The 27,379-nt window shown below is 38.9% G+C and overlaps 1 protein-coding gene across 2 annotated transcripts; it reads left to right on the top strand.

Moving 5' to 3' along the window:
* Positions 1-282: 282 nt before the first annotated feature.
* On the top strand, positions 283-24,274 carry LOC142139069 (cyclin-dependent kinase inhibitor 1B-like). 2 transcript variants are annotated; one of them, XM_075196347.1, is made up of 4 exons: positions 283-391; positions 19,359-19,682; positions 19,887-19,933; positions 23,012-24,274. In XM_075196347.1, exons 1-3 carry the CDS (start codon positions 346-348, stop codon positions 19,919-19,921), a joined length of 405 nt encoding a protein of 134 aa, XP_075052448.1. In that variant the 5' UTR covers positions 283-345; the 3' UTR covers positions 19,922-19,933; positions 23,012-24,274. The 2 variants fall into 2 exon arrangements, with proteins under 2 accessions (XP_075052448.1, XP_075052447.1); XM_075196346.1 differs by lacking the exon at positions 19,887-19,933.
* Positions 24,275-27,379: the final 3,105 nt, after the last annotated feature.

The following is a 27,379-nucleotide window of genomic DNA, read 5'->3' as shown; positions in this document are numbered from 1 at the left end:
TCCCTGTAGCTAACATTGTATATGGATATTTTCCCTAGGATCATATAGTATTGACAATAAATGACCGTTTGTGTACATGAATGATGAAACACGTGTGCAGATCATTATTATAACAAGTAAATATATATTTGCAGTCAGTACGATGTACATGTGTAAACATCACTGCTCTCTGCAGACAGGGAGGAACCTGACTCTTCAGGCTTGGAGTCACGAAGTTCACGCCCCCAAACAGACCCCGCCCCTAGCTGGGATCTCCAGTTGACTGACGTAATCGTTTATAGAAATAGCCGGCTCAGTGTGTAGTAATAGTACAGACGTGAGCCGGGCTTGCCAGTCAGTCAGTGTATGCAGCTCGTCGCGGGTCACACAGCCTGCTGGACACATAGCACAGGTAGGAAACAAAAGCCAGGCTAATGGACTGGTGACTTAACCCTTACAGAACTTTAAAGTATTTAAAGTAACTATTTTTAATGCTGTCATTTTAGACCTTTTTATTAAGAGATGTTGTCCTAATCTGCACCCTAGATTTTGCAGACTTCTGATCCAGAGTTTGTTACCTATAAAAATCTGCATTTGATTCAATAGTTGTGTTAGCTATGTAATGATGATACACCTGTGCTACCGCCGGCAGTACCACACTTCGTTTGAGATGGTAGCAGAGAAGAGTAAGATGAAATACGGATGGAGATGTCAGTGTGCGCAGTTATTCTGATCCCTATCTAGTAGATGCACTGGGCTGCTCTGGTGCCCCTCATCCAGGGCTGATCTGCTGTTCTGCTGTTATGGGGATAACTTGCGCAGTTGTGGTCCTCAAGACCCAGGACTGTTCTCCTGCCCCTCAAGCAGGACTGTTCTCCTGCCCCTCAACCAGGACTGTTCTCCTGCCCCTCAAGCAGGACTGTTCTCCTGCCCCTCACGCAGGGCTGCTCTCCTACCCCTCACGCAGGGCTGCTCTCCTACCCCTCACGCAGGGCTGCTCTCCTACCCCTCACCCAGGACTGTTCTCCTGCCCCTCAACCAGGACTGTTCTCCTGCCCCTCACCCAGGGTTGTTCTCCTGCCCCTCACCCAGGACTGTTCTCCTGCCCCTCACACAGGGCTGTTCTCCTGCCCATCACACAGGGCTGTTCTCCTGCCCATTACACAGGGCTGTTCTCCTGTCCCTCACACAGGACTGTTCTCCTGTCCCTCACACGGCTGTTCTCCTGTCCCTCACCCAGGACTGTTCTCCTGCCTCTCACCCAGGGCTGTTCTCCTGCCCCTCACCCAGGACTGTTCTCCTGTCCCTCACACAGGGTTGTTCTCCTGCCCATCACACAGGGCTGTTCTCCTGCCCCTCACACAGGGCTGTTCTCCTGCCCTCACACAGGGATGTTCTCCTGCCCCTCACCCAGGACTGTTCTCCTTTCCCACAGAGAGGGCTGACTTTCTGCCCTTCACCCAGGACAGTTCTCCTGCCCCTCACCCAGGACTGTTCTCCTGTCCCTCACACAGGGCTGTTCTCCTGTCCCTCACACAGGGCTGTTCTCCTGTCCCCCACACAGGGCTGTTCTCCTGCCCCTCACACAGGGCTGTTCTCCTGCCCCTCACCCAGGACTGTTCTCCTTTCCCACAGAGAGGGCTGACTTTCTGCCCTTCACCCAGGACTATTTTCCTGCCCTTCACCCAGGACTGTTTTCCTGCCCCTCATCCAGGGCTGTTCTCCTGTCCCGCACAAAGGGCTGTGTTTCTGCCCCTCACCCAGGACTGTTCTCCTGCCCTTCACCTAGGGCTATTCTCCTACCCCTCGCCTATGACTGTTCTCCTGCCCCTCACCCAGGTCTGTTCTCCTGCTCCCCACAAATGGCTGTACTCCTGCCCTTTACCCAGAACTGTTCTCTTGCCCTTCACCTAGGCCTATTCTCCTACCCCTCACCCAGGACTGTTCTTCTGCCCCTTATCCAGTACTGTCCTGCTTGTTTTTATTTTTGTTGGCATGCCCTTGACATCATTGCATACCACTTAATAGTAATAGAGGACATTAACAGTGATTTGATATTCACCAATTTGTTAATAACTATCATATGTATTGTATTGTGATTAAGTAATATGGTTTCAGGTAGTGACATATATTCTCTATATATATGCTAAAGTGTTTTAGCACACCTATATTTCTTACCTGTTCAAACTATTACTGATAATACCACTTACCATACTTAATTACAAAAGCAGCACTACTATATACAAAACATTGTATATATGATATATATTATAGTAAATATGGCACAATGCGGTTATATTTTATAGTTAGTAATTGCAGTAATTTATGTTAACTTTCTAAACTAAATACTGATTTTAAATTCAATATCATTTATATGATCAGTAATACTTTGTAATGTACGGTAATTCATTGCTGTATTGATGAATAGCTGCACACTAGTACAGAAACACCATGTAAAGCGAATGTAGCTGTTGAGAGCAAGCTCTGCAGTAAAAGAATGAGAGTTGTAGGTTAACCACAACTGAAGAACTCCAAGTATTGGACACAATATAGTGAAGATGTATTGACTTTCATTGTAGATAGATAGATAGATAGATATACAGACACATTATATTATGCCCTGACACCTACAGATCAGTTCTAGACATCTTGTGGCTCTCTAGCCTCTGGCTGGCAGACAACATTGGGACTTGTAGTTCTACAGCAGCTGGAGAGCTAAGGGTTGCTTAAGACTGCTATAGACTAAAAAGTACATCAGTATATAACAATAGAAATAAAGTATTGAGAATTCCAGCTGAAACAATCCATGAGCAAATTCTGTACTACTACAGACTTAATGTACAGTAGGAAAATATTACTGAAGACACAGCGTACATGGTTAAGTTCAATTCTTCTTTTTCAGCGGAGTTGATTTCAGGTAATCCCACACCTAACTCAGTTGTCACATTCATTGCGTGACGAGACATTTCCAACATATGGTCTGTTAGATAACAATATGTCTAGGTGTACATTATTATGACTTGATATGTCTTTTTTTCCTGCACTGTGTACCTGTACTTAAATACATATGCCATAAATCAAAGGTTAACAGTTGGTTTTTACAAGCCTTACAATGCATCCATAACCATATCTATCTATCTATATATATATATATATATATATATATATATATATATATATATATATATATATTTATAATCAGATGTTGTAACTAAGCATTTCTGTGTTTACTTACAAAGTGGTATATAAAAAGGTTATACATAGAAATGCAAAATATTTTTAAAGGTTATGCTGTGCATTATTAATTATGTAACGCATAGTATGAATATACCCGGGCAATAAGTTACAAAAATGTACATTTCTCCCCTAAATCGTGCGTAAAGATTTATGAAAAGGATATGCTCCAACATGTTCCTCTTTAGTCATGTGAAATGCTGGGAGGTACAGTATTCCTGCTAAATATACTTAAGTTGTATATGGATCATATTAATGAAATGCAAAACATAATTTCAGAGAATGGTCTCATATCACTCCAGGGTGCTGTTAAGACTGCAATTTACATTTTAGCACATAGCTGTTTTTTTTTAAATTAACCTGTTGAACATAATTGCTGAAAGCACTCCATTATCTCACCTGCACTACAAGATAGGGGCTGCCTTGAAAATTTACCTCTAAACTTAAAGCAGTCCCCAACGTAATGTTTTCCTTAGCAATCTCAGCCACCCACTTCCCTCTTTTCTGGATTTTGTTTTCAGAAACTTTAAGCCCCCAAGCAATTATCTATAAGCAAATGGTTAACTTTGCAAGAAGCAAGTGTCATTTCATTAAAAGACTGTATGTCCGCCCTAAAGGCATGTCATGACATGTCGGTAATTATAGTGTCTAAGTAAATTCGCGTACATTAAGTTGATCATTTGTTTTTAAGCTGGACCAATGTGGTTAAAACACTAATACATGTTGTATTTCAATGGAAATGTGCTACAGATTTAATTGGGTTTTTTATGTAGCTCGTTGTCCAGACAAATTATTTGTATGTCCGCAAAATCACCACCTTAGCTACCATCTTGGGCACAGACCTGGCGGAATAGAAGGCAATGAGGTGACAGACACACAATCTATGCAGTGTTTTTAACCTATTTGTCGTGACTGATCCCCAATTTTGCAGGTCCTACTCAACCATGTGCAATTGCAGGTATGGCTGCACCTATGGCGTGTTTCTTGAAAACATTGAACACCTCTTGAAACTAGAGCAGTGATTGCCGGCCAGACTGCTAGGACATAAGTGTGTCACATCAACAGACTTTATGTGTTACAAGATTTTAGATGTTATGTTTTTTGAATGCACTAATTTTTCACAATTATGGCATTATGTACTGTCATATTCTAACATACAGTCAATGTTATTACAAGTAGCCTGGTGGAGGTAGCGTCTTTGGGTGTGTCACAACATTGACAATGCTGGGAACCACTTAGCTATAATATATTGATTTGTAAAACTGGGTGGTGCCTTATGCCATTTTTCAATTTGAGTTATACTAAAACACAACATTGCTTTAGAATCCTCCAGTGTAGCTGTTCTTTATGGCAAATTAAATGACTGCTCGCTTTTTAGAACTGGGGCACTATGGTTCTAGATCTGTCACATCAAATAAATGATTTCTTAAGATCTTAAGAACCTGGCTTAGGGAATAGTTTATATTTAGACATAGGTGGATTTGCTTGTTATAATTTTGCGTGTCACTTACAATTTGATGCACAGCAACTTACATCACTAGTTTGAGCTGTCTGTATGTGAAACTTGTGAACCCTTATGCTTCAAGATGTGGATCAGGGGCGTCTACGTGCAATGTAATATAGTAAGAGCGTGCAGATGGAAATTAAGCACACATCTTTGAGATGCATCTTATTGTGGATTACTCAGATATTTATACCTAAATCCTGTGCCGACCCAAGACAGTTGTAATTTTTGAGGTGCTGATGATTGCTGCATATTTGCTAGATTTAAGGTTGCACCTATCTTAAGATGCATGAGACTCAAAATACAAGCCTAAGTGTACAGAATAATATTTAACCATGAAAAATTTCTATGTTTACTCTAACTCACTCCCAATAGTAGGGTTAAAAAGTGACTGCATTTCAATTTCACTGACTGTGAGTGTATAAAAAGCAATATAATGTATTTTAATAAGTAAGACAAAAACAAAAAGAGCACATATTGCAAATTAGCCCACACATCAGTGTGAAGGTGCTAGTGGATCAATGTTATTTACTTTTCATGTGCTTTTCTTGTCAGCATGAAATATATATATATATATAGCAATCTAGACAAGTTTCCTTAGAACCTCACTGATTCCTATAAAACTACTGGTCCTGTCTTTCCAAACCTCAGCGTTTTTCCTTCATGTAAGCAAATCTTTCAGAGCATTGGTGTCCTCATCATGTATACAAAACTTTAAACCTTACAGGTCTCTCATCCACAAGTACAAAGGTTTTGAAACATAGATCTCTAATTTACATTTCAAGCTTAGATGTTTGGTAATAATAACCCATATTTTTTTTAGGTGGGGGTAAGCTGTCCATGGCTACACAAAGTATTAAGTGGAACATAAGGAGTGGCTGTGGCAAGCTCTGAGTCTCCTGTGGCTTGTAGAACTCTAAGGAGAACTTTTGTATAATTCCTAATTAGAGGTGACACACCAAATTATCATGCACACTATCATAAACATGTCATTTAAAGCTTTGCAGATGGTATCTGGGGATATTGTGAGACTAGATTAACTAGACAGTCTCCTCCCTAGAGATGATGATTTGCACATAATGACACAATGCATTCATTATATATTCAATAGACATTTAATAACAGGTGTTTTTGATTCTGCTTTAAAACTGCTGTAATTTTCTGTGTTTTATTTGTTGCATAATATCTAGTAATCTCTAGTTTCATTATTTTGCTACAATGTGAAAGGAGGTTACCTGCTGAGTATCAAGCACCTCATTTAGAGTCGGATGCAATGTCCGTGTAAGACTTACATGAAAGAGTAGGAGTGGCAGTGTGCCGCAGCTTGGTAGGGTATTACAAGTGGCATGCAACCCCAGTTGCGTCCCACACCTAATACCTTACCAGGCTGCGACCAGTTCCTGCAGTTAGCTAACTACTTGCACCACCTAATTTCTGCCACACTTTTTCAGTCTTGTTTTGACCTGTGTTCCGCCTGTTTTTGATCCGACTAAGGTAGTTAGTAGACGCCCATAGTATCTGAATTATTCACGGTCACGCCTACATCACTCTGTGTTCCACCCTTTCCCTTGTACTGAGACGCAGTGTACACTTGCGTCTGAAAAGTAGACGGAACTGCAGGGAACTGTTGCTCACTGCGCATGCCCCATCAGTGGAAATGTGCAGCATACGCCTGAAATTGACTTTGAGTCCGACTCTAAATGAGGCCCCAAGGGTATTATAGATTGTTATAGTGCAGGATATTAAAGGGAAACAATTAAATATGCAGCAAATCAGAACACATGAGTATGAGATTGTACAGATCTGGTTATTTGGTGCTTGGGTGAAAGTCTGGACCGCAGTAGACCTATGGATTGTTTTCAGCCGATTACTTATAGGGAGGGGGTTTCAATTGTCTGTCAAAAATAACGCGGCTGACACACCATTAATGCAGTAATTTTAACCCAGCATTAAACATTACCGCACTAACAGTAATAATGCACACTATTACCGTAATATCTGTAATAGTGCGCAGGCCGCGTTACTTTCAGCAGTAACATGGGCAATTGAATTCCCTCCAAACAGATCAATATGCTGTTTGGCCAACCAAAATTTTTCAACTAGCCAGATCTGACTGATCTTGATCTAATTGGTCAGGAGGTCATAGCTGTCCCTAAGCTTAAAACTGTTCATATTATCAAAACTATATTTGCTGAAATCAAATACATATGATGGGAATATAAATAGGTGAAATACTGCTATTTACAGAAAAATAACATTGGAAAGGGCTGAGTGAGAGAAGCGTGCCACATCCAAGGACTCCTTTCCAGGAGAATTATAGATTTGTGGTGCCATGCAGGGAATTGGGAAAAGGTCCTGCAAGCCATAGCAACCAATCAGACGTTATCTGTCATTCTCTCAACCATATTAAAAAATAAGAACATCTGTACCATGAGGTACAGCAACGTTACTGTGCACCAACTTTACTTTATAAATGTACACCACCAAATGTTACATTGTCTGTCTGATGCAGGGACACAACATCAGGAAACGCCAGGAATAAACCACCCTGTATACTTGTCCTGTCAAATACATTATAACAGACGAGCCAACACACGGACGTGTTCCATTTTCACATATCACTTTTGCTACTTATTCTGTTCTGTTCCAGTTCACTCTCTCACTGTGTCCGGGATATATATCCCATTTATAAGTGGGGATTTACTTTGTGCAGTTATATTGATGTGAAGCAAAACATTCATATTTCCCTGCGTATGTATTTACAGAGGACACCATCAGACTTATCTAATTACAGTATCATAAAAAAAAGCAGCTTAATAATTAGGAAACAGAAGGTTTCTGAGGTGGTATCACCAAAAAATACCATTTCAATCAAACATATTTCAGCTACATAAAAATATGCTTACATTTTATTTTATTCAACATTATACACACACAAGCAAACAAACGCAGACACAGAAAGTATAGTGTGTGACTATGCAGAGAATATGCTTGGACATGTCCCAGACAATGTTTCTCTCCTCCCCTAGACTTGTGACTACACAGGGACCCAGATGACACTGGATGACGCTGCAGTGTAATTAGCAGCTGGGTGACTCAGCCCTTTACACACCAACATAGGAAATGTCTCTGTGCTAGGAAGAGAGCATGTAATAGTAATATTCATGTCTAAATAAGGGCTAGTTTGATGCATATTTTTCCAGTAATACACTTTAGATTTTGTTATTGTTTCATCTACTTCTTCTTTCTTCCCCTTTTCATACATAAATATATTACACTACCACACATTATGCCTCTAACAGGAAGATATATTCTATTTCTCAGAGGGAAGAGCAGTATTAATGATGATTCTGTTATATTACAAACCACAGACTATGTATGTAATGAATCCATCAAACACAGAGTCCTGCGTTGTACAAAGCTTTTTAATACATAAGAAAGAGACTTAAGCTGCATTGTGTAGGAGAAACACCACAATGCCATATGACACCAGACTGCTGTGTAACCTGCCTTGCGTCAGCATGCCTGGTGCTTTGTCGCATCATACTGCAGGTGTGCACCAATATATCCCCTCATAGCCCTAATTAAAAGCATATTAATCTTCAGTAGTGGCATTGCAAGCTGGCAGGATGGCACTCATAGTTACATTGACAGCAATGGATTATTAACATGTATTTATAAAGTGGTAACATATTGTGTAGCGTGGTACACTGATCATGACACAAATGACATACAATTACATGAAGCAGAAGGTAAAGTTGGCCCTACCCAAATGAGCTGTACCTCAATGACCCCTCCTGGGCACTATTTAGGCATAATTGCTTACTCTTCCGGAATGTCTGGGAGACTCACGAATTTCTGGGTGTTCTCCCGGACTCCCGGGAGAGCAGGGCAACCTCTTGGTTCCAGGCCGCCTCATTACTTAAGTGGCGGAGGGTGGGGCTTAGGACGCAAGCAAAGCGTCATTGTGCCCTCGCCTCCTGCTGTAATATGCTAACAAAGTGCAATATCGTCTAGGGGGCGGGGCCAAATAGGGCGATTCACAGAGCCCTGCCCCCAGATGCCCACCTCCCCCTGATATCCCGGAGGCCAGCTTGCCAAAGTTGGCAAGTTATGTATTTAGGTGAGTCCCTTCCCTAGCACTTAGAATTACCCCCAATGTCCTCTGTAGAACCATCTGTCCAAAATGCAGGAGGACTTTAATTTTTCAGCTGGAGGACATCAGAGTGGGAATATTTAATATTGAGCTTCATTTCTAATACTCCCACTTTTAGCAGACTGTTCCATTTAGCTGACCCTGAAAGAGACATGGCTTATAGGGCAGCAGTTGGCACTGTATGAGAAAGTGGGCATGGTTGGGCTGAATAGGACGGGTTCTAGGTGAATTTCTGGCACACTTTGCACGGATTAGGGACTGGGCTTATTTTGTCCTTAATATGTCTGGATAAATGTTGTGAGGTATGTTCGATGTGTTGTGATCCCAACTTAGATGGGTGTAAGGGTACTACTTCTGCCAATAAGGTGCAAAACACCTTATTGTTTAACATAATTTCTTCAGATAAAAGACTGAACATTTGTTGAATACCTCAACATAATATGTTTTACAGGTTTTACAGGACTGTTATTGCAATTATAACAGCTGAGAGTATTCCTCAGAGATATATGTATATGATAATAATTTACTTAAATAAATGATAACTCCAATCCGTGTTAATAAACACAAATCTGCAAGGAAATAAGGCTTTTTGTACAGAGATAAAATGTCTGACATTTTACATATAAATAAAGTTCAATATTCCATTATTTAAATCCCATTAACCACATTTACATGCTAGCATAGAGGCAAAACAGATTAATTCAGACATCAATATACAAAATGAACAAAATGATATCTGGTGCAAAGAGATATACAATGAAGGTCAGATATTAATGGTTGAATCGTGAATACACATAGGCTATATATATTTAAATCAGACATACATACACTACAATGTAAACAGTGGATACTTGGCTGGGTAACAACTGATATTTGATTAGATAACAAATTCAATGCCAGTAAAACCCATGTCAAAGACGTTTCACATGTAGTTGTTAATTAGCGTTTTTACCTGCATTTGAGTATTAATTGGAGGTCATCTTGTGTGAAACACACTGAAGGGAACAAGAAGTGCTCAGAAAACCGTGCCACAAAGGTAACACAAGTGGGTATGCTGACATTGGAAATAATACGTTTCATTCTAGACCAATTACAAATCATCATCACCATTTATTTATATAGCGCCACTAATTCTACAGCGCTGTACAGAGAACTCACATCAGTCCCTGCCCCATTGGGGCTTACAGTCTAAAATCCCTAACTCACATACAGACACACAGACTAGGGTCATTTTGTTAGCAGCCAATTAACCTATCAGTATGTTTTTGGAGTGTGGGAGGAAACCGGAGCACCCGGAGGTAACCCACACAAACACGGGGAGAACATAGAAACTCCTCATAGATAAGGCCATGATCGGGAATTGAACTCATGACCCCAGTGCTGTAAGGCAGAAGTGCTAACCACTTAGCCACCGTGCTGCCTGTGATAGTAAATGCATGTAATTTCATGACAGTGGATATGAGGACTATAACCTCAGAGAGTACAGTCAGTAAACGCACATACACTGATATGTAAAAAGGGCTAGTTATTGTAATGCAGTATTATTGTAGTAAAATGTGAAATGATTTTAGCACTTATTTTTAAATTTGTTCTTAGTGCTTTACATTATTCTTATTATAATCAACTACATCCCTACATTCAAGGTTATTCAACTTATTGAGAAAATCAACTGACATTTCAATGATTGCCCATTTGAGGAGACAAATGTCAGTGGACATTTCAGTGGTTTACAGAGGTAGATGGCCACTTTATATTCATAGTACACAATGAAAAGGTGTTTGCAATTTTTTTATTGGTGTGTTGGGTTGTTTTTTTACAACCAGAAAACACCTCATTTTATGTCTTAAAACATCTAAAAGAATGTAATATGACTTTCATGATTACCATCTTGCTGATCCTGTTCTTAAAATATCATCCCAGATCAGTGTTAATAAGTTTAGCTGAATGGCACAAGAAGATATATAGAAAAAGATTTTTAGCATATGTAATTAAACTGTTGTTTAACATGATATATTGTTCTCTTAGTAGCAGCAGAAAGTGTTTGGAGTCCAAGGTTAAGGTGAAGATAAGAATATATGATTTGTTGTAAACAACTTATAATCACTACCTGAAATTTTTCCTTCCGTGTTAGGGGATAGATCGCTTGAGAAGTGATAGGCGTTTATGACAGCTTGTTAAAAGGGAAAGTCCTTCTTTTTTTAAAAAAAATTTCAGTGCATCAGTTTTCATTTCATTTTTCTTACTTAGCACTTAGCATAAATAGAAAGTGAAACGTTCCCTTTTTAGAGATAGAACTTTTTTGTACAATTTAAATTGGACAACGCCAACTGGTGATGTTTACATCATTGGCTCAAGTCGCATTGATACAGTGGCCAATGTTATCAAATACGATTGTATATAATAACGTAATATATAATGTAATCTTCAATGATGTAATGACAGTCATGTAACAATGGCTGGTTTACAAATTATTTTAATGACCATGAAGATGAAATATATATATTACTTACTCTTCATCTAGTCGTTTTGGCATTTGATTTTTTTTTTTAAGGCAATAGATAATTAAAGGTTGCTGTAACTCAAGAATATTGAAATAAACAACTTTTATCGTTTGCAAATTGAAAGAGCCAAATGCAAATGAAAGAGTGTTTCATTGTGTTAAACAATATTTTAATTTTTAATTAATACCATAGTACTATAATAACTTGTACGTTATGTTTTGAGCTACAAAGTATTGCCATCTTGTGGGCAAATCAAGATACTGTAACTATCACTGATTTCAATAATTCAGCAGCAGTTCGCAAATGTCTCACTTCTTACTAGAGGTACTTACTGTGGTCAGTATTCATCATCCTGTCCAAAATAGGTCTTACAGCTGAGTCAAATCTGAGTCAAGTGTGTTAATTTCAGCACTGTCTATATGTATGATGCTCTTGTAATGTCCACACTGCCTATATGTATGCACATCTTATAAGGAGAGTGAACAAGGGTTTTGTACATGTATTATATTTAAGCATCTATGTCACAAGCTGGCCAGGTTGATCTATTTAATATCTACTGAATCTGCCTCCTCCTTTCATTTGTACATTTAAAAAAAAATGTATTCAGCCGTATTGATAGGCCGAATGAAAGTGCGTGCAGGCTTAATAAGTTTTAATAAAGGGTGCTTTTTGTGTAGTTTTTATATGTATAGGAGAAGCATTATGAATATAAATGAACAGGTGACATTGGTTGCGTAATATTAATGTTGGTATCTGACAACCTAACATTCTTAGATATCCAGCAGCAATAGAATTTGACTATTGGCCAAAGGCAATTAGTCACTTGCCAAGAAGCTTTTTACTAACATGCAGAAAGCATAATCCTATAAATTTATCACACCAGTACATTACAACTCCTTTTGATAGTTCCTTTTCCAAAGTGTACAGTTATTATAATAACAGTTTATTATGAATATTGTGTGTATTATTATATTGGAATAATAACTTGTTATTATGTTGATCTAAGTTGTGACACACCATACACTGATGTAACAGTATAAAAGATTAATAATAAAACAAAGTCATAGAAAATAACAATGAAACATATTTATATTATTTAATTTAAAATATCACTTACTATTCCTCAAAGTTCCTTTACCCCTAAAGAGTTATGAAACATCCGGCCTGCTTGTAAGGCACCCAGGTTTGGGATTGAGATCTACAAGAAAGCAAAATGATATGAAAACATAAATTATTTTAAAAGTAATATTTATTTTTTAGAAGGTCATGTTGAAAAAAGCAAACTATTATAGATCCTTTGATGAAAAGTTATTACAATTCAAAATCAAGCAAGAATTCTTCAGTTAATTGTAATTTGCCCACTGGAGACATTGTTCGATTTGGAGCTATGGGTATTTGATGTTTTCTTGGCTGAGCAAACAGCATGATAATTACAATGGAATAACAGGCACACATATTTACCAAATATTAAGGGTTTGTACACAAAGGCATTTACATATTTTGGTGTTGTAGGCTTGCAAAAATAAAGACTATTAACCCCTATGTAACATTGATTATCACTACTTAATTGGCATTGGCCCAAATGATATAGACTCTGCTATTAAATTTAAGGAGACCTTAACAGTTCACTAAGACCTCAGCGATGTCCTTAACACTAAGAGGTTATGCTCTAAGATAAGTAAGGACCTTCTAACTCAGTCATAGGCAGCCAGATATAATTCAAGGGCTGCATGCGTGGCTCTCCAAACTTCAAAACGGACGCATATTGACCTTTATTTTAAGGTAATTTTAATTTTAAGGTTAAAAACAGCCCCAAAATTACCTCTGCACCCCCAATGACTCATTCGAAAGTGCCCTCATATGCTCAACACTTGCTTTAAAAGTCCACCACTCAGACCTACCACTTGCAATAAATTGCCACCACAATTAGTCAGACCCCACTTTCTCCTCTCCACATGTCCACACTTACCCACATACTGTCCAAACCTCCCTATATGCCACTCATACCTCTCCACATACTATCCAAACCTCTCTACATGCCACTCACACCTCCCCATATACTATCCAAATCTTCCTACATGCCACTCACACCTCCCCATATACTATACAAACCTCCTTACATGCTACTCACACCTTTCCACATACCATCCAAACCTCCCTACATGCCACACACACACATCTCTCCACATACCTATCCAAACCTCCCTACATTCTACTCACACCTCCCCATATACTATCCAAACCTCCCTACATGCCACTCACACCTCCCCACATACTATCGAAACCTCCCTAAATGCCACACACACCTCCCCACATACCATCCAAACCTCCCTACATGCCACACACACCTCCCCACATACTATCCAAACCTCCCTACATGCCACTCACACCTCCCCACATACTATCCAAACCTCCCTACATGCCACACACACCTCTCCACATACTATCCAATCCTCCCTACATGCCACACACACACCTCCCCACATACTATCCAAACGTTCCTACATGCTACTCACACCTCTCCACATACTATCCAATCCTCCCTACATAACACTCACACCTCCCCATATACTATCCAAACCTCCCTACATGCCACTCACACCTCCCCATATACTATCCAAACCTCCCTACATGCCACACACACCTCTCCACATACCTATCCAAACCTCCCTACATGCCACTCACACCTCCCCACATACTATCCAAACCTCCCTACATGCCACACACACCTCTCCACATACCATCCAAACCTCCCTACATGCCACACACACCTCCCCACATACTATCCAAACGTCCCTACATGCCACACACACCTCCCCACATACTATCCAAACCTCCCTACATGCCACTCACACCTTCCAACATACTATCCAAACATCCCTACATGCAACTCACACCTCCCAACATAAAATCCAATCTTCCTGACATGCCACACACACCTACCCACATACTATCCAAACCTCCCTAGATGCCACACACACCTACCCACATACTATCCAAACCTCCCTACATGCCACACACACCAACCCACATGCACTAACATCTCTCTAATTAGCACCCAAACCTCTCCACGTGCACCCATTCATTGAGACTCCCCTAATGCCCCTACTCACTGGAACACTCCAAATATACTATAGCTGGCTGTTCCCATTCAAGTTTTATTCTCTTTTTTATAACAAATGAGAAAATAAGTCATATCAGGAGCAGCCTTCTGTCCACCATAGGTGATGGCTCTTATGACCAATGGCAGCCCCCCAGGACCTCAGTGATGCCCACCACTGTCTTAACCCTTGTTTAGGTAGTGTTTCTGCATTACCTAAAACTTAAGTGACTATAAGAATAATAGAATGCACATGATATCAGTGCTAACACTTTAGCAGAAATTCTCAAAAAGTTCCAAAATGTAATTAATACCTAAATCTGTAGTTACAGCTCATAAGAGGCTTCTAGTAATATTATATAAATAGGGATACTCTACAAATGGATTATAACCACTTTAGACAATAACATTGATATATGTTGAAGAATAATGTGTATTTTAATTGAAGTAAAAAAGAAAAATACAGATGTAAAGAATAAGGGACCAACCTCTATGTTTTTTAAATTTCAAATTATTCATGTTTTGAATGATGCAATTACTCTTGAGCCTTTAGATGTAAATGTGTACTTATTATTGAAACGGAATATTAAGAATTCATTTCTTTTAGTGAGGGAGCTTTAGAACAAGTGTCTCAATGTTGTCAAGATGACATCACTAATGGTACAGAACATTCCGATTTATCATAGACATTAGTGTGATTTTTCCATAACTTCCAACTGTTTTGGTTGCTATAGAAGTAAATAAGATGTAGACATCCGCCTTCTGCCAGAGATGAGATTCTATGTCTTTGTGTTATCACTTTTCACATTTGTAGCAATATCCCGTTCAACTTTTCACCTCTAAAGAAACTATTTTCCTTTTGTAAGTGACGTTTGTCACATTATACTTTTTTGACATGAAAAGGATTATAAGATTTTAAATGACATCTTGGAGCATCTATCTATAACTTACACATGGCCCTTCCCATAAACATTTTTCCAGGTTTCATAGATTTGTTTTTTTCCCGAGAATGTCCCCATTATTTAATATAGGACAACTGCACAGTACCACTTCTCTATTTCTGAATGCAGGATGTAATTCTCACTTTCTACTCTTATACTGTGTGCTCTATGATTTAAATCTATTTATAGGGAGCATTTGTAATACAGTAAGATTAAGTCATGACTTTGTCTAATGGATGTAAAATGTTGGTGGTGCTAAATGTTCCTTAATATCATATTCAGAGTTTGCCAATTATGATAGCTGTTATGGGCGCGCCACCCGTCTGTGTGGTCATATTGAACATGGTTCCTGATGCTCAGCAGATGGGTCCTGTGCGGCTGCTTTTACACTTGTCATTTTATTTTATTTTAAGCAAATCTGTCCCTATACTTACATTTCCTGATGGTCTTTTCTGGATTAGTACCGATCATAGTACCTGGCAGTGTTTCTTGTCAGGTTTGATTCCAGAGTCTGATCCTACATTTATCCGAGTGGTGTCACACAGGCCTTTTGAACAATAATGCTTTTATACCCCCCAAAATTATAAAAATGCATTATAGTGCTCATAGCACTCAAATCACTCTGTGCTGACGCAATGAAGTGATATGTCACACGGAGCGCTCACACTCAGAAAACATTACATGCAGTATTCTCTTCTGAGAGGCCGCTCATACCCTTCCACGGGTGAGTCAGCACAAAGTGATTTGGGTGCTATGAAGCCTAGTGCCATTTAATCTTTTTTTTTTAGCGTAAAAGTGCTATTGTTAAAAGCGCTACCACACTAAAGGTCCAATTTATTAATGGTCCAACAACCATAGTGCCAGCAAAAATTGATGTTTTTGCAGGCAATAGACATTTTCCTCATTTCGCCCTATACATCAAATTGTTACCGTATTTTTTGCAATGATTTTCAACTGGTATCGCTATCTCAGGATGGCAATAACAGATTCAAATCAATGCAAAAAATACTTTATACTTTGATTTAATTAAAATGACTATGTTTATCGCTTTTATTTGTTATCTCTTTCTAGCTTTCTTGAAAACTAGTGGTGCTGAAATTCCAAATCTGGGCTTTCATTTCAACTGTGAACACTCTAAGCAGCGCTCACACACACACACACACACACACACACACACACACACACACACACGTATCTACAGAGACTGGCTTGCACACACACACACACACACACACACACACACACACACACACGTATCTACAGAGACTGGCTTGCACACACACACACACACACACACACACACACACACACACACACACACACACACACACACACACACACACACACACACACACACACACACACACACACACACACACACGTATCTACAGAGACTGGCTTGGGGAAGCAAGGGGTTAACCCTTACTGCTCCAGGCCAATATCACTGAGCAGCTGAGTTGCACTCCTTGGGTAGCTACAGATTGATAAACCCCTATCCCTGGATATGAGATCTGAAGTCTGTACTTGTACTGACATGTTCCTTCTAGTACAAGGGCAAGGTGCATGTTTGGGCAGGCTGGGACATGTCTGACTCACTCTGTAATGATGTCACCATAGGATTGGACTGGGTGGGAACAGCAGTAATATGATACAGGCAAACAAAACTATTTTTATCACATTTGTTTTCCTTCTCTCTGCAGAGAAATGCTCCTGGCTGAGGTTAATGACACATGTATTTTTTTTTTTATCAGGGAGGGAAGAGCAGATACACAAACATTATGTGTGTGCAGTTGGGTATACATATGTTTGTGTAGGCTGAACACAATTCTTCAACCATATTATGTTTTCATGAGCAGGACAGGGCAGCTTAATACGTGTAATGATGATGTTAAAGATCACTTATTGATCTGGTAAATGTGAAACCAAGTACATGACTTAAATGCAGTGCATCGTAAGCTCAACTCTACTTTGGGAGGCAATATGCAATATTGTTTTTGTGTTACCTCTTTCTCCTAAAAATGTTACATATTTAAAAATATTGGTAAAGATTGTTGAGATTTGAAATCTTGCAGGTTAACAGTTCCTTTTAGACATTTCGGGTAGTGATTGGCAGCCTGATACACTTCAAGGGCTGCATACTGCAGCCCTCTAAACTTCAAAAGGGTCGCACATCACTTTTACACTCAGTAATAGGGTAAGACAATACACTCAGGGCTAGATTTACTAAGCTGCGGGTTTGAAAAAGTGGGGAAGTTGCCTACAGCAACCAATTAGATTCTAGCTGTCATTTTGTAGAAAGCACTAAATTAAATGATAGCTAGAATCTAATTGGTTGCTATAGGCAACAACCCCACTTTTTCAAACCCGCAGCTTAGTAAATCTAGCCCTTAATCACAGAAAGAAACATGTATCTGTAAAAACATATCAGCAGGCATTTTAAACATGTGTTACAAACTATGACAAATCTGACAATAAAGATTGAAGGAGCTGGGAGCCCCAGATGAAGGCTCAGAGGGCCATCTGTTGCCCATCACTCATATTAGGGCCATGTAGGGTTGGACATACTTTTGTTCTTTTTGAATAAAATATGCATTACCGCACTGAGCATGAAGGGGCGGGTAAGTGTAGGCCCAGTACAGCAAAGGTGTGTTCACATAATTGCTACCTGGATGCAGTTGCATACACTCCTGTCAGAAGTTGTATCACTTGCTGGTGATCTTGGTCTGGTGCAATGAGACACAATTAAGATAATGACTATTAGCAGCACTATCTAGTTGCTTCTCATTGACTGCTTGCGAGTTGACCCCCTGACTTAATTCGTTAGTGTTGCTCCTATATTATATTATCTATTTGCATTACTTAATTGATAAATCCACTCAGACTGCGGCAGGAAAAAAGATGCCCATTTGGTTTTTAAAGGTTAGCACAACAGATGTTTCTATTTAATTGAATTGAATTTTTTTGTGTACTTAATATTTTATCTGGTAAATGTGACTAACACATTTATTAATATCTGTCATACACATGAGAGAATAGTGCCCTAAGACACTTCATAACATTATTGTATTGTGTACAAATAGGGTAATGCGATTTTCATAATTACATTTAACACTGCCAAGCCCCCTCTCTACGCCATCCCTGCACTTTCTCTATATTTTCATGGGACATATGTATATACATGTTACTCCTCATGTAAACTTGGCATATGCTATTGATGGGTGTCATACCAATGTTCGACAGTTACATGATCGACATTTATATGGTCAGCACCATAATATAGACAAGGTCATTATAGTCGAGGATAATGACATTGACAGTATTATTAGGTCAACAATTTGATTGTAGAGCAGGCCTGGCCGACCTGTTGCTCTCAAGGTGTTGTGAAACTACAAGTCCCAGCATGCGACTATCTATTGGTAAAGCATGCTGGGGCTTGCAGTTTCACAACATATGGAGAGACACAGGTTGGCCAGGCCTGTTGTACAGTATCATTAGGTCAACGATAATAACGCTAAACCTATCCCTAATTCTAACACTATGACTAACCATATAATACTGTCTATATTTGCATTGTCGAACTAATAAAACTGTATACATTCGAATTGTCGACCCAATGTGGTCTACCTTCTGAATGTCAACCAAGTGAATGTTTAGCCATCGATCGCATAAAGCTATTGATGTACATTTCGTAATGCGTCCGATTGAACATATGCACATAAATGCGCTCTTTCATGCTGCTTCAGGGCACAATTGCGTCCAACTCTACATGAGCCCCATAATACTTAGGTTATTAACATTTTGAATAATAAAACATTTTGTTTTTCAATTGTATCATAAAATCCTACGTAGGCTGTCATGGATGTTCACTGATTCAGAGATTATTATTATTTTACATGCCTTATGTATTTGTTCTTTTAACTCACAGTTTTGTTTTTTTTCATAGAAAACATGCGTTCAGCCAGGGCCATCTTACAGTCTAATGGCAGCGCTGGTAGAGGGGTTTGTCGGAACCTTTTTGGACCTGTGGATCATGAACGACTGAAAATGGACTATAAAGCAACAATAAACAATTCCTTAGAAGAGGCCAAACGTAAGTGGAATTTTGATTTTGCCAACGAGATTCCACTTGAAGGTCAATACAAATGGGAGAAAGTTGATTGTCTGAATGCAGATCTGCCAGATACAAACATGCTGTTATGTCCTAGCATGACACAAGAAGAGAACGAAGTCACAAATGGTTCAAAACGAAAGCAAGCACTTATTACAGGTAATTCAAAGCATACCATAGTGTTTTATGCAGATGAAGGTATCCAGTGTCTCCAGCTGCAAAATATGGTTGATTAAGAATTTGGGTTTATTTTCTTCATAATAATCTGTAAAATAGATGTACTTTATTATGTTTACAGCGTGTCTTACAAAGACTAGATTTATATGTGACATTATGAAAATTGACACATTTTACTGATTTTAGAACACATCAGTCCTGAAAATGAACCTGCTTTGTAGAGGCTGTTATAGGTGAGTTTCCCTGTTATGAAGTTAGTTCCCTTTTAAGCTTCTTCAACCTAATGGTTCTGTAACATATACAGACCCCAACTGTCTATTTGTTACATATGAAAGTCTTGAACTTTGGTGGTCATGGTTATCAAAAATCTTAGTCTGAATGCAGTATGGGTGGATCAGGTCTGTTGCCTATTTTGTTATGACTTTTTCTATTTCAATACATGAGGAAATGCAGATCTAGCTGTGAAAACCTCTACACCACACTTGCCAACTCTCTTGGACTCCCGGGAGAACTGGAAAATCTCCCGCATCCCGCTCCCCAAAATGACACAATTCGCGGTGAATCGCATCATTTTGCCCCCGCCCCCGCACCAGAATGGCATTTCCGGGGCGGGGGCAAAATGACGCAATTGGCCCCGCCCCCTCCCCCCTCCCTCCAGGCACGCCCCTCTCCCGGACAAAGCAAGAAGAAAGTAGGTAAGTATGCTCTACACTGTATGTGATTAACACTGCCTCCAACCAGGTTAATATTGCCGAGTCCTGCGGGATTCCAGTAATGATAAATCTTTTTTTTTACCCTTACATATATCATATTTACATCTCTATTTTTTAAGCTGGGAACACATCTTTAATTTAGTGATATGTTATGGGTCTAGTTACTCCTTGTAACTTTCATATTAGCAAACCATTTTTTTCGCAACTGCATTATATTGATTAAAATCCACCCGGAATTATTTTTCTTGTCAGCTTTACAACTGCTGACCTAGGTGTGTTATGGGTTATAGCAGTTACTGGACTAATCTGTCCAGTGAGCTCATTCATATGTCAATCCTCACTTCTCCTCCCATTGACATGTCCTGTGCTGCTATATACAGCATGAAAATAGAGCATACTTGCCAACTTTATTAAGTTGGCTTCCGGGAGCCTGCCGGTGGAGGTGGGCGTGATGGGGGTGGGGCTACAAAATTTGCATAATTTTGGGCCATTTGGGCATTTTGGACCTAATTCTGCCTACTTAACTAGGAAGTGGGCAGAATTCTGCCACATGCAGGAGATTGCCACACTCTCCCGGGAGTCCATGAGATTCTCGCAAAATGCGGGAGTCTCCTGGACATTCCGGGAGAGTTGGCAAGTATGAAATAGAGTACAAGTCATAAATAGGTATTTGGGGCTACTGCTTGCTTTAAATACTAGGTGCATTTATTAAATAGCAAAATGGTCCCCAGACAGATGCGTTAAGTAAATAGTATTTCAAATCAATCTCAAGTTAGCATAGAACATTGTGCCAAGTATAATTGTGGCTTTTTGGTTCTGGCAGTAGCTGGCTAATTTGTCGGCATGGTTTTACATGGTCAGTAAAAACTGCAGTGTCAAGAGTTATAATAAAGATATAGTACAGTCTCATGTCACCCATAAACAATGCAGAGCGCCATCTGACCATACAATGTGGATTCCCATTCAGATGACCAGTATATAAAGTGTGGAGGCAAATTCTGGTGACACCATGTGGTAAATGTATCAAGCTGAGAGTTTTCCGCCGGGTTTGAAAAACCAATCAGATTCTAGCTATAATTTATTTAGTACATTCTACAAAATGAGAGCTAGAATCTGATTGGTTGCTATAGGCAACAGCTCCACTTTTCAAACCTGCCAGAAAACTCTCAGCTTGATACATTTACCCCCATAAGTTAATACCTGTGTGAAAATATGAGTAAAGGTTTATAAGGTGCTAGAAACTTTCAGCACCACTGGCTAGAAACTCACTACAATCCAGACTTGTAAATAACAGAATCCACACACCAATCTTAATGCAACTTTTATTACCAGACCATTTTTCATTCTGTAGACCTGTATGTGTCCTACCTGGAGACTAGTATACATTAACCTCTTCTCTGGTGTATAATGATTATACCTTGATCTCTGTGAGATCTGTTTATTAAAATACGACAACATGGCTGATTTTCTATCGCTTACCGTAGCAGTGGAAAATCACGTATTACTGCATACTTGCCAACTCTCCCGGAGAGTCCGGGAGACTCCCGAAATTCGGGTCAGTCTCCCGGACTCCCGGGAGAGCTGGCATTTCTCCCGCATCCCACAATTCCCTTGATTCACAGAGAATCGCATCATTTTGGCCCCGCCCCCTGCGACAAACCGTCATTTTACTCTTGAGGGTGGGGCCAAAATGACGCAATTCGAGGCGCCACGCCCCCTCCCGCCCCATTAGTCACGCCCCTCTCCCGGACGTCGCCTACTGGAAGTAGGCAAGTATGCTGCAATCTAGAATCTTACTGTAGCAGCTGAGCAATACTTAGCTGCTTTGGTGAAACTGTCCCATAGCAAAAAGGCTTAACTTACCTCTTTGCCTGGGCAGTCTAAAGTGATTTGTGTATGTGTGAAGCAGGCTCGCACATGCACAGTTCCACATTACAAAAATAATAATAATTGTAAAAAAAATGTAATAAACATAATACAAAAAAATGTAAAAGAATGAAGCATATTTTCATTGATTTTCTTTCTGTCATTGCCATCCTGAGATGGGGTTAGCAGAACAGGGAGTACCGCCGCACCCCTTGTTAAATAGACGGGTTGAACCTACCTCCAGCAACCCAGCGAATCTTACTGCCGCCGGTGACCCCTTGATGTGTAGGGCAAAGCCCTATCGCTGGCAACAGAACCCATTTTTGGCAGAGATTGGGCTTTTCGGCCTTCAGTAAACATACCCCTGTGTGTCTTAGAACCAGTACCCCTAGTAAGAGGAAGAGGATAGAAATGATGTGACAGCTCTCTGTTTGTTACAAGGCAAGCAAGCTCCATGTGTTCACTGCTACATAACCTAGGTTTGCTCTGCAGCTCGCCAGTATGCCATACTCTCATTGTGCATAACCACTGGCTTACCAAGCAGATACAACTAATTATTATCTGGATCATCTTGTCGATGTAGTATTGTTAATTAAAAAAAGACAAAGCAGCAAATTATTTCATGATCTAATGATGTGTTAACTACAGTCCATCTATTTTGCATTTGAGTCATCAGTAGTAATATTACACACGATGTACAATTAATTTCACTTTCTCTGCTCTTTCCTTTAGATTTTTTTCAAGTGAAACGTCGCTCTTCTCCTCTTCCTTCCCCAAGTCAGTGTAGCCCTTGACGGGCTCAGTTCCAGATTTTACAAAGCTTGTTTTCCAAGCGTCCTTCCTCAGGACAGGAATTAAAAGTATACGTTTCCATATCAATATCTGTTTCAGGATGTAAATCTCCTACTTTTGAATACACATAGACAATACCTGGATTATAGAACAGCTGGAGATGTTGATGCACTTCATACCGACTCTGGAGAGCGTGGAACCCTTTGTTGCTGTAGCAAAAAAGATTTAGCTCAAAAGAAGTCAATTATTATTACATATATATGAAGAATGTTTTCCGAGACCTAATGTGTGTCATGTGCGTGTACACATGTACCAACTCTGTACTTCTCTGTGAAATTTGTTGGCGCGTTATATATAAATAATACGATATTTAAAAAAAATAATATATATATATGAAAGGGGATATGGTAAACTTAAAAAAGTGGCATAGGATACGTCCATGGGCACTTTCTAAAAATGTATTTGAAGCATTTTAACGCTCCTAATTTGCCTCTCCATTCACTTGAATTGGATTCTAAACAAACTATGCTCAAATGCCTATGACTATTTTCTTTGTAGAAGCCGACTTGTACAGGGGTGGGAAATGACGAATGCTGCATTTCCCACACACCTAAACATGGCAACATGAAAAAAATTGCTCATAGCCATACATTTAAAGAAAAAACGCCCATCTGGATGTAGCTTTAAGCAACATATTAAGGTCTATACTCTATACACTAAATAAAAAGCCCAAAACATACCCATAAACTCAACACTTGAATAGATATTGAAATTGGTGGTACAATGTATTTATTAATTGAAACTAAACTATTTTTGTGTGGAGTGTTGCTGACCTTAGTGTCTTGTTTTTGACACATTGATGGACTTTCAGTAGATATGTGACCAGGCAATTTACAGTTTTTGTTATGTAAATTTTTTTTTTTAAGAAGTACAGTCTCAGTTTTCAAATTCTTAAGATATTTGCACCTGCTTCAAAACAAATCGGTGACCTGCACATTCATGTAAATACTATCTGCTGTCTGACCCGTGTACTTACTATGCTTCTGACAATATTTGGGGACTTTATGCTAATATAAGGTGTCAGGGGGTGTATATATATTTTATGACTAAAAAATTATATTAATTTATCTGCATTTACAATGTTTAGGTTTTTGGCAACATTATTTTAAGGAACCAAAATATTTTTCCATATAAAATATAAGAGGGCTATAGCTATACTGCTTATATGATGTGTCATCTACTATGCACTTTAGCTGCTATTACTTTGTTTGGTTTTCAGCTTGCACATGTTTATATTGAACACTAATCATAGATCAAATAGCTAGACCAGAGTACTCTCTTTTGTATACAGATTATCTAATAAGAAGTACCATTACCTCTATGGGGCAGATTCAAGTACGGAACCTCTCGCAAGGTGTTTCTGTACAAAATACCAGCAATTAAAGCAGTACAGAAATCATAAGATTCCAGCAGAGAGATCGACGGAACCTGGTCAATAGTTTAGTCTTCCCCTTTATATTTTAATGATACAAGGAAATGTTTGGTCTCTGTGAGCTGCGTTTCTCTTACAAACAGAAACTTGAATAATGGATTTTAAATGCAGCAATATAAAGGATCATAGATTCCAAGAAAATTTGGGGTCTGTATACACAGTCTGTGGTAAAGGCTCGATGGCAGCACCTTACATTCAGGGAAATTTTTGCACTTATGCATTTTTGCCATTATACAGCAACACAGCGAAATTTTGGCAGATGTTAATCTTCTTCCAATTTGGCCACAATCATTGTAAATATTTATAACACAACTGTAACCTTGTAAACAAAATAATTATAACTTTGCTTTAACCACTCACTAAGTGCTAGTTTTGGCAAAATTATATTATTAACTTCCACAGCCTCTAAGTAATGAAATAATTACTACAACATCGCAAGTGGCGTTCATTTAAAGATATAGGCATAACATCGTATTAACTGTGTTGTACGTCTAGTACAAGCTGAGGACTGAGCACTTTAGATAAGCACAGCCAAACTACATATAAAAAACATACAGTGCACATCATCTCTCAATAAATAAACTTGTACACAGTAAAAATTAAAAACAAAGAGCACTTCAAAATATACTTTCATTTTCATTGCACAGGAAAAATGCTATAATATCTGGTTGCTGTCAGGTTGCGTCACCTGTGTTCTATGAACCAATTTCATAAATGTCCCCCAGTGTTTGCAGTTTTATTACTGAATCATACTGCTGTTTAAAAGATAATTAATTATGTAAATACAATCTTACAATTTCAAAGGAAAATTAAACATTTAGGCTATCTTATTTTAACTATCACATTTGTGCAAGTAATGTAGATATAGTGCTCTCATATTTGGATCTAGTGGACCTATTTGATTTGTAGAGTTGGGTTACTGCTGGGCCAATCTATACATAGATAAAAACACAAACAATATATATCGACACACAGATGGATAATAAAATGTAAAATAAATGTGTGCCAATATGATTGTGAAAATTTATAAATAATTGGAGTATTATAGCCCTTCTGTTTTTATTAGTTTAGAGGGGGGATACTTGACTAGAAACAGAGGTAATCTATATATTCTTATGTGGGTAATACATGCTAGGGGACATTTATGAAAAGTGGTGCAAAAGTGCTGTAACCCATGGCAACTAAACATGTCTGCTTTCATTTTCTAAACTGTACTACAGAAATAATAGATATTTTCTGATTTGTGACTGTGGTTTGCACCCGCAGGTATGTAACAGTTTTCAGAATAGTCACCCAACATTTTATGTAAGGCCTAGGATAGCAAAAACAATAATAGTGTTGGTTGGCCTAGACTAGTCCATTGTTCAAAAAAATAGTAAATACTATGGGGGATATTCAATTCTTGGCATTTTCCGCAGCGGAAAAAGTATTACCGTTATTACGGTAATACTAAGCCGGATTTCAGCTCGCAGCTCCCTGAGCCGCGAGCTGAAATCCAGCGTGAAATGTACCGTAATAATGGTATTTACTCTCACTATTACCGTAATGACGGTAATAGTGTGCACGCTGCGTTACTTTAGGCAGTAACGCCAACAATTGAAAAGGCCCCACTGAATGGTTCCGAACTCATGCTGTTTTCTAATGTTCATGTTTACTATAATGCACTTTGTATGCCAAATTGTTAGCACTAATTATTATATTGTACATATTATATTGAAGCATTGTTTAATTAAAATCATACAATGTATCTATTTATTAAGAATAAAAGTGTAACTATAAGTACCTAGTCATGTGTTTCTTTATCTAATTTTTGTGTGGTATTGTTTCTGATGTGACCACATTCGTTAAGATGATAGCTAGCCATATTGTACAGATCCGAGCGTTTGGTGGTCAGACTGAACAGATAGATCCTGCGAGATATCATTAGTGTAGTCGGCCAATGTCCTGCACACATGCAGCAATAGTGGTCTCCGGCCAACTACATTATTGTAATTGTCATCTAATACATTTTAATCATTATCGGTAATCTTTGGTGGTTGGTGAAGCCCCACACACCTGTCCATGAATTTCCTGCCAATTTTGTGCGCAGACAGTTCTAGTGCAGCCGTCATTAGTATAGTCGGCCAACGTCCTGCACACGAGTAGTTATAGTGGTCACTGGCCAATTCCAATACTGTGGCCATCTTTGGTGATTGCTGACCCCCCCCCCCCCCCCCCCCCACACACACACACACACAACCATAAAACTCCTGCCAATTCAATGTGAGGACAGTTTTAGTTGTGCCTTTACAAAATAAACCACAAACAAATGAGAGAATTGTACTCAGCATTCTTTTGTTGACAAGCTTCTTTTAACATGTCAATCTGTGTTTCCTCAATGCTTATTTTCAGACTCTTGTGCAACATGTTACAAATGTTAGTTTATCTAACAAGTATTTCCACACATTACTGTAGTCACCCATTTGGTATTCATAGTATGGATGGAGCAATGATCTAGTTACATGTTTTGGTTTTATTTTTGTTTAAGTAGATTTAGAAATGTTTTATTTACTCTCAGTGAAGGAGGGGGGCACCTCCTAGATCAACTTTAAATTGCAATATAAAAATAATGCTGCCAGCATTTGTGTGCTACAATCACAGGCAATATTTTTCCTGCATGTATTTGCATTCATTGCATCAAAACATGACTTGTAAATAGTTTGCAGCCCTTTGACTCGATTTTCTGTAAACTAAATTAGGACCATTGTATCTTCATTGGTTTTCATGATGCACACTTACACTCCTAGTGGTGACCACTTATGAATCTAGAGAACTTA

Source organism: Mixophyes fleayi, chromosome 2 (genome assembly GCF_038048845.1).
Source record: "Mixophyes fleayi isolate aMixFle1 chromosome 2, aMixFle1.hap1, whole genome shotgun sequence".
NCBI lineage: Eukaryota > Metazoa > Chordata > Amphibia > Anura > Limnodynastidae > Mixophyes > Mixophyes fleayi.
This window is presented reverse-complemented; position numbering and strand designations above follow the sequence as displayed.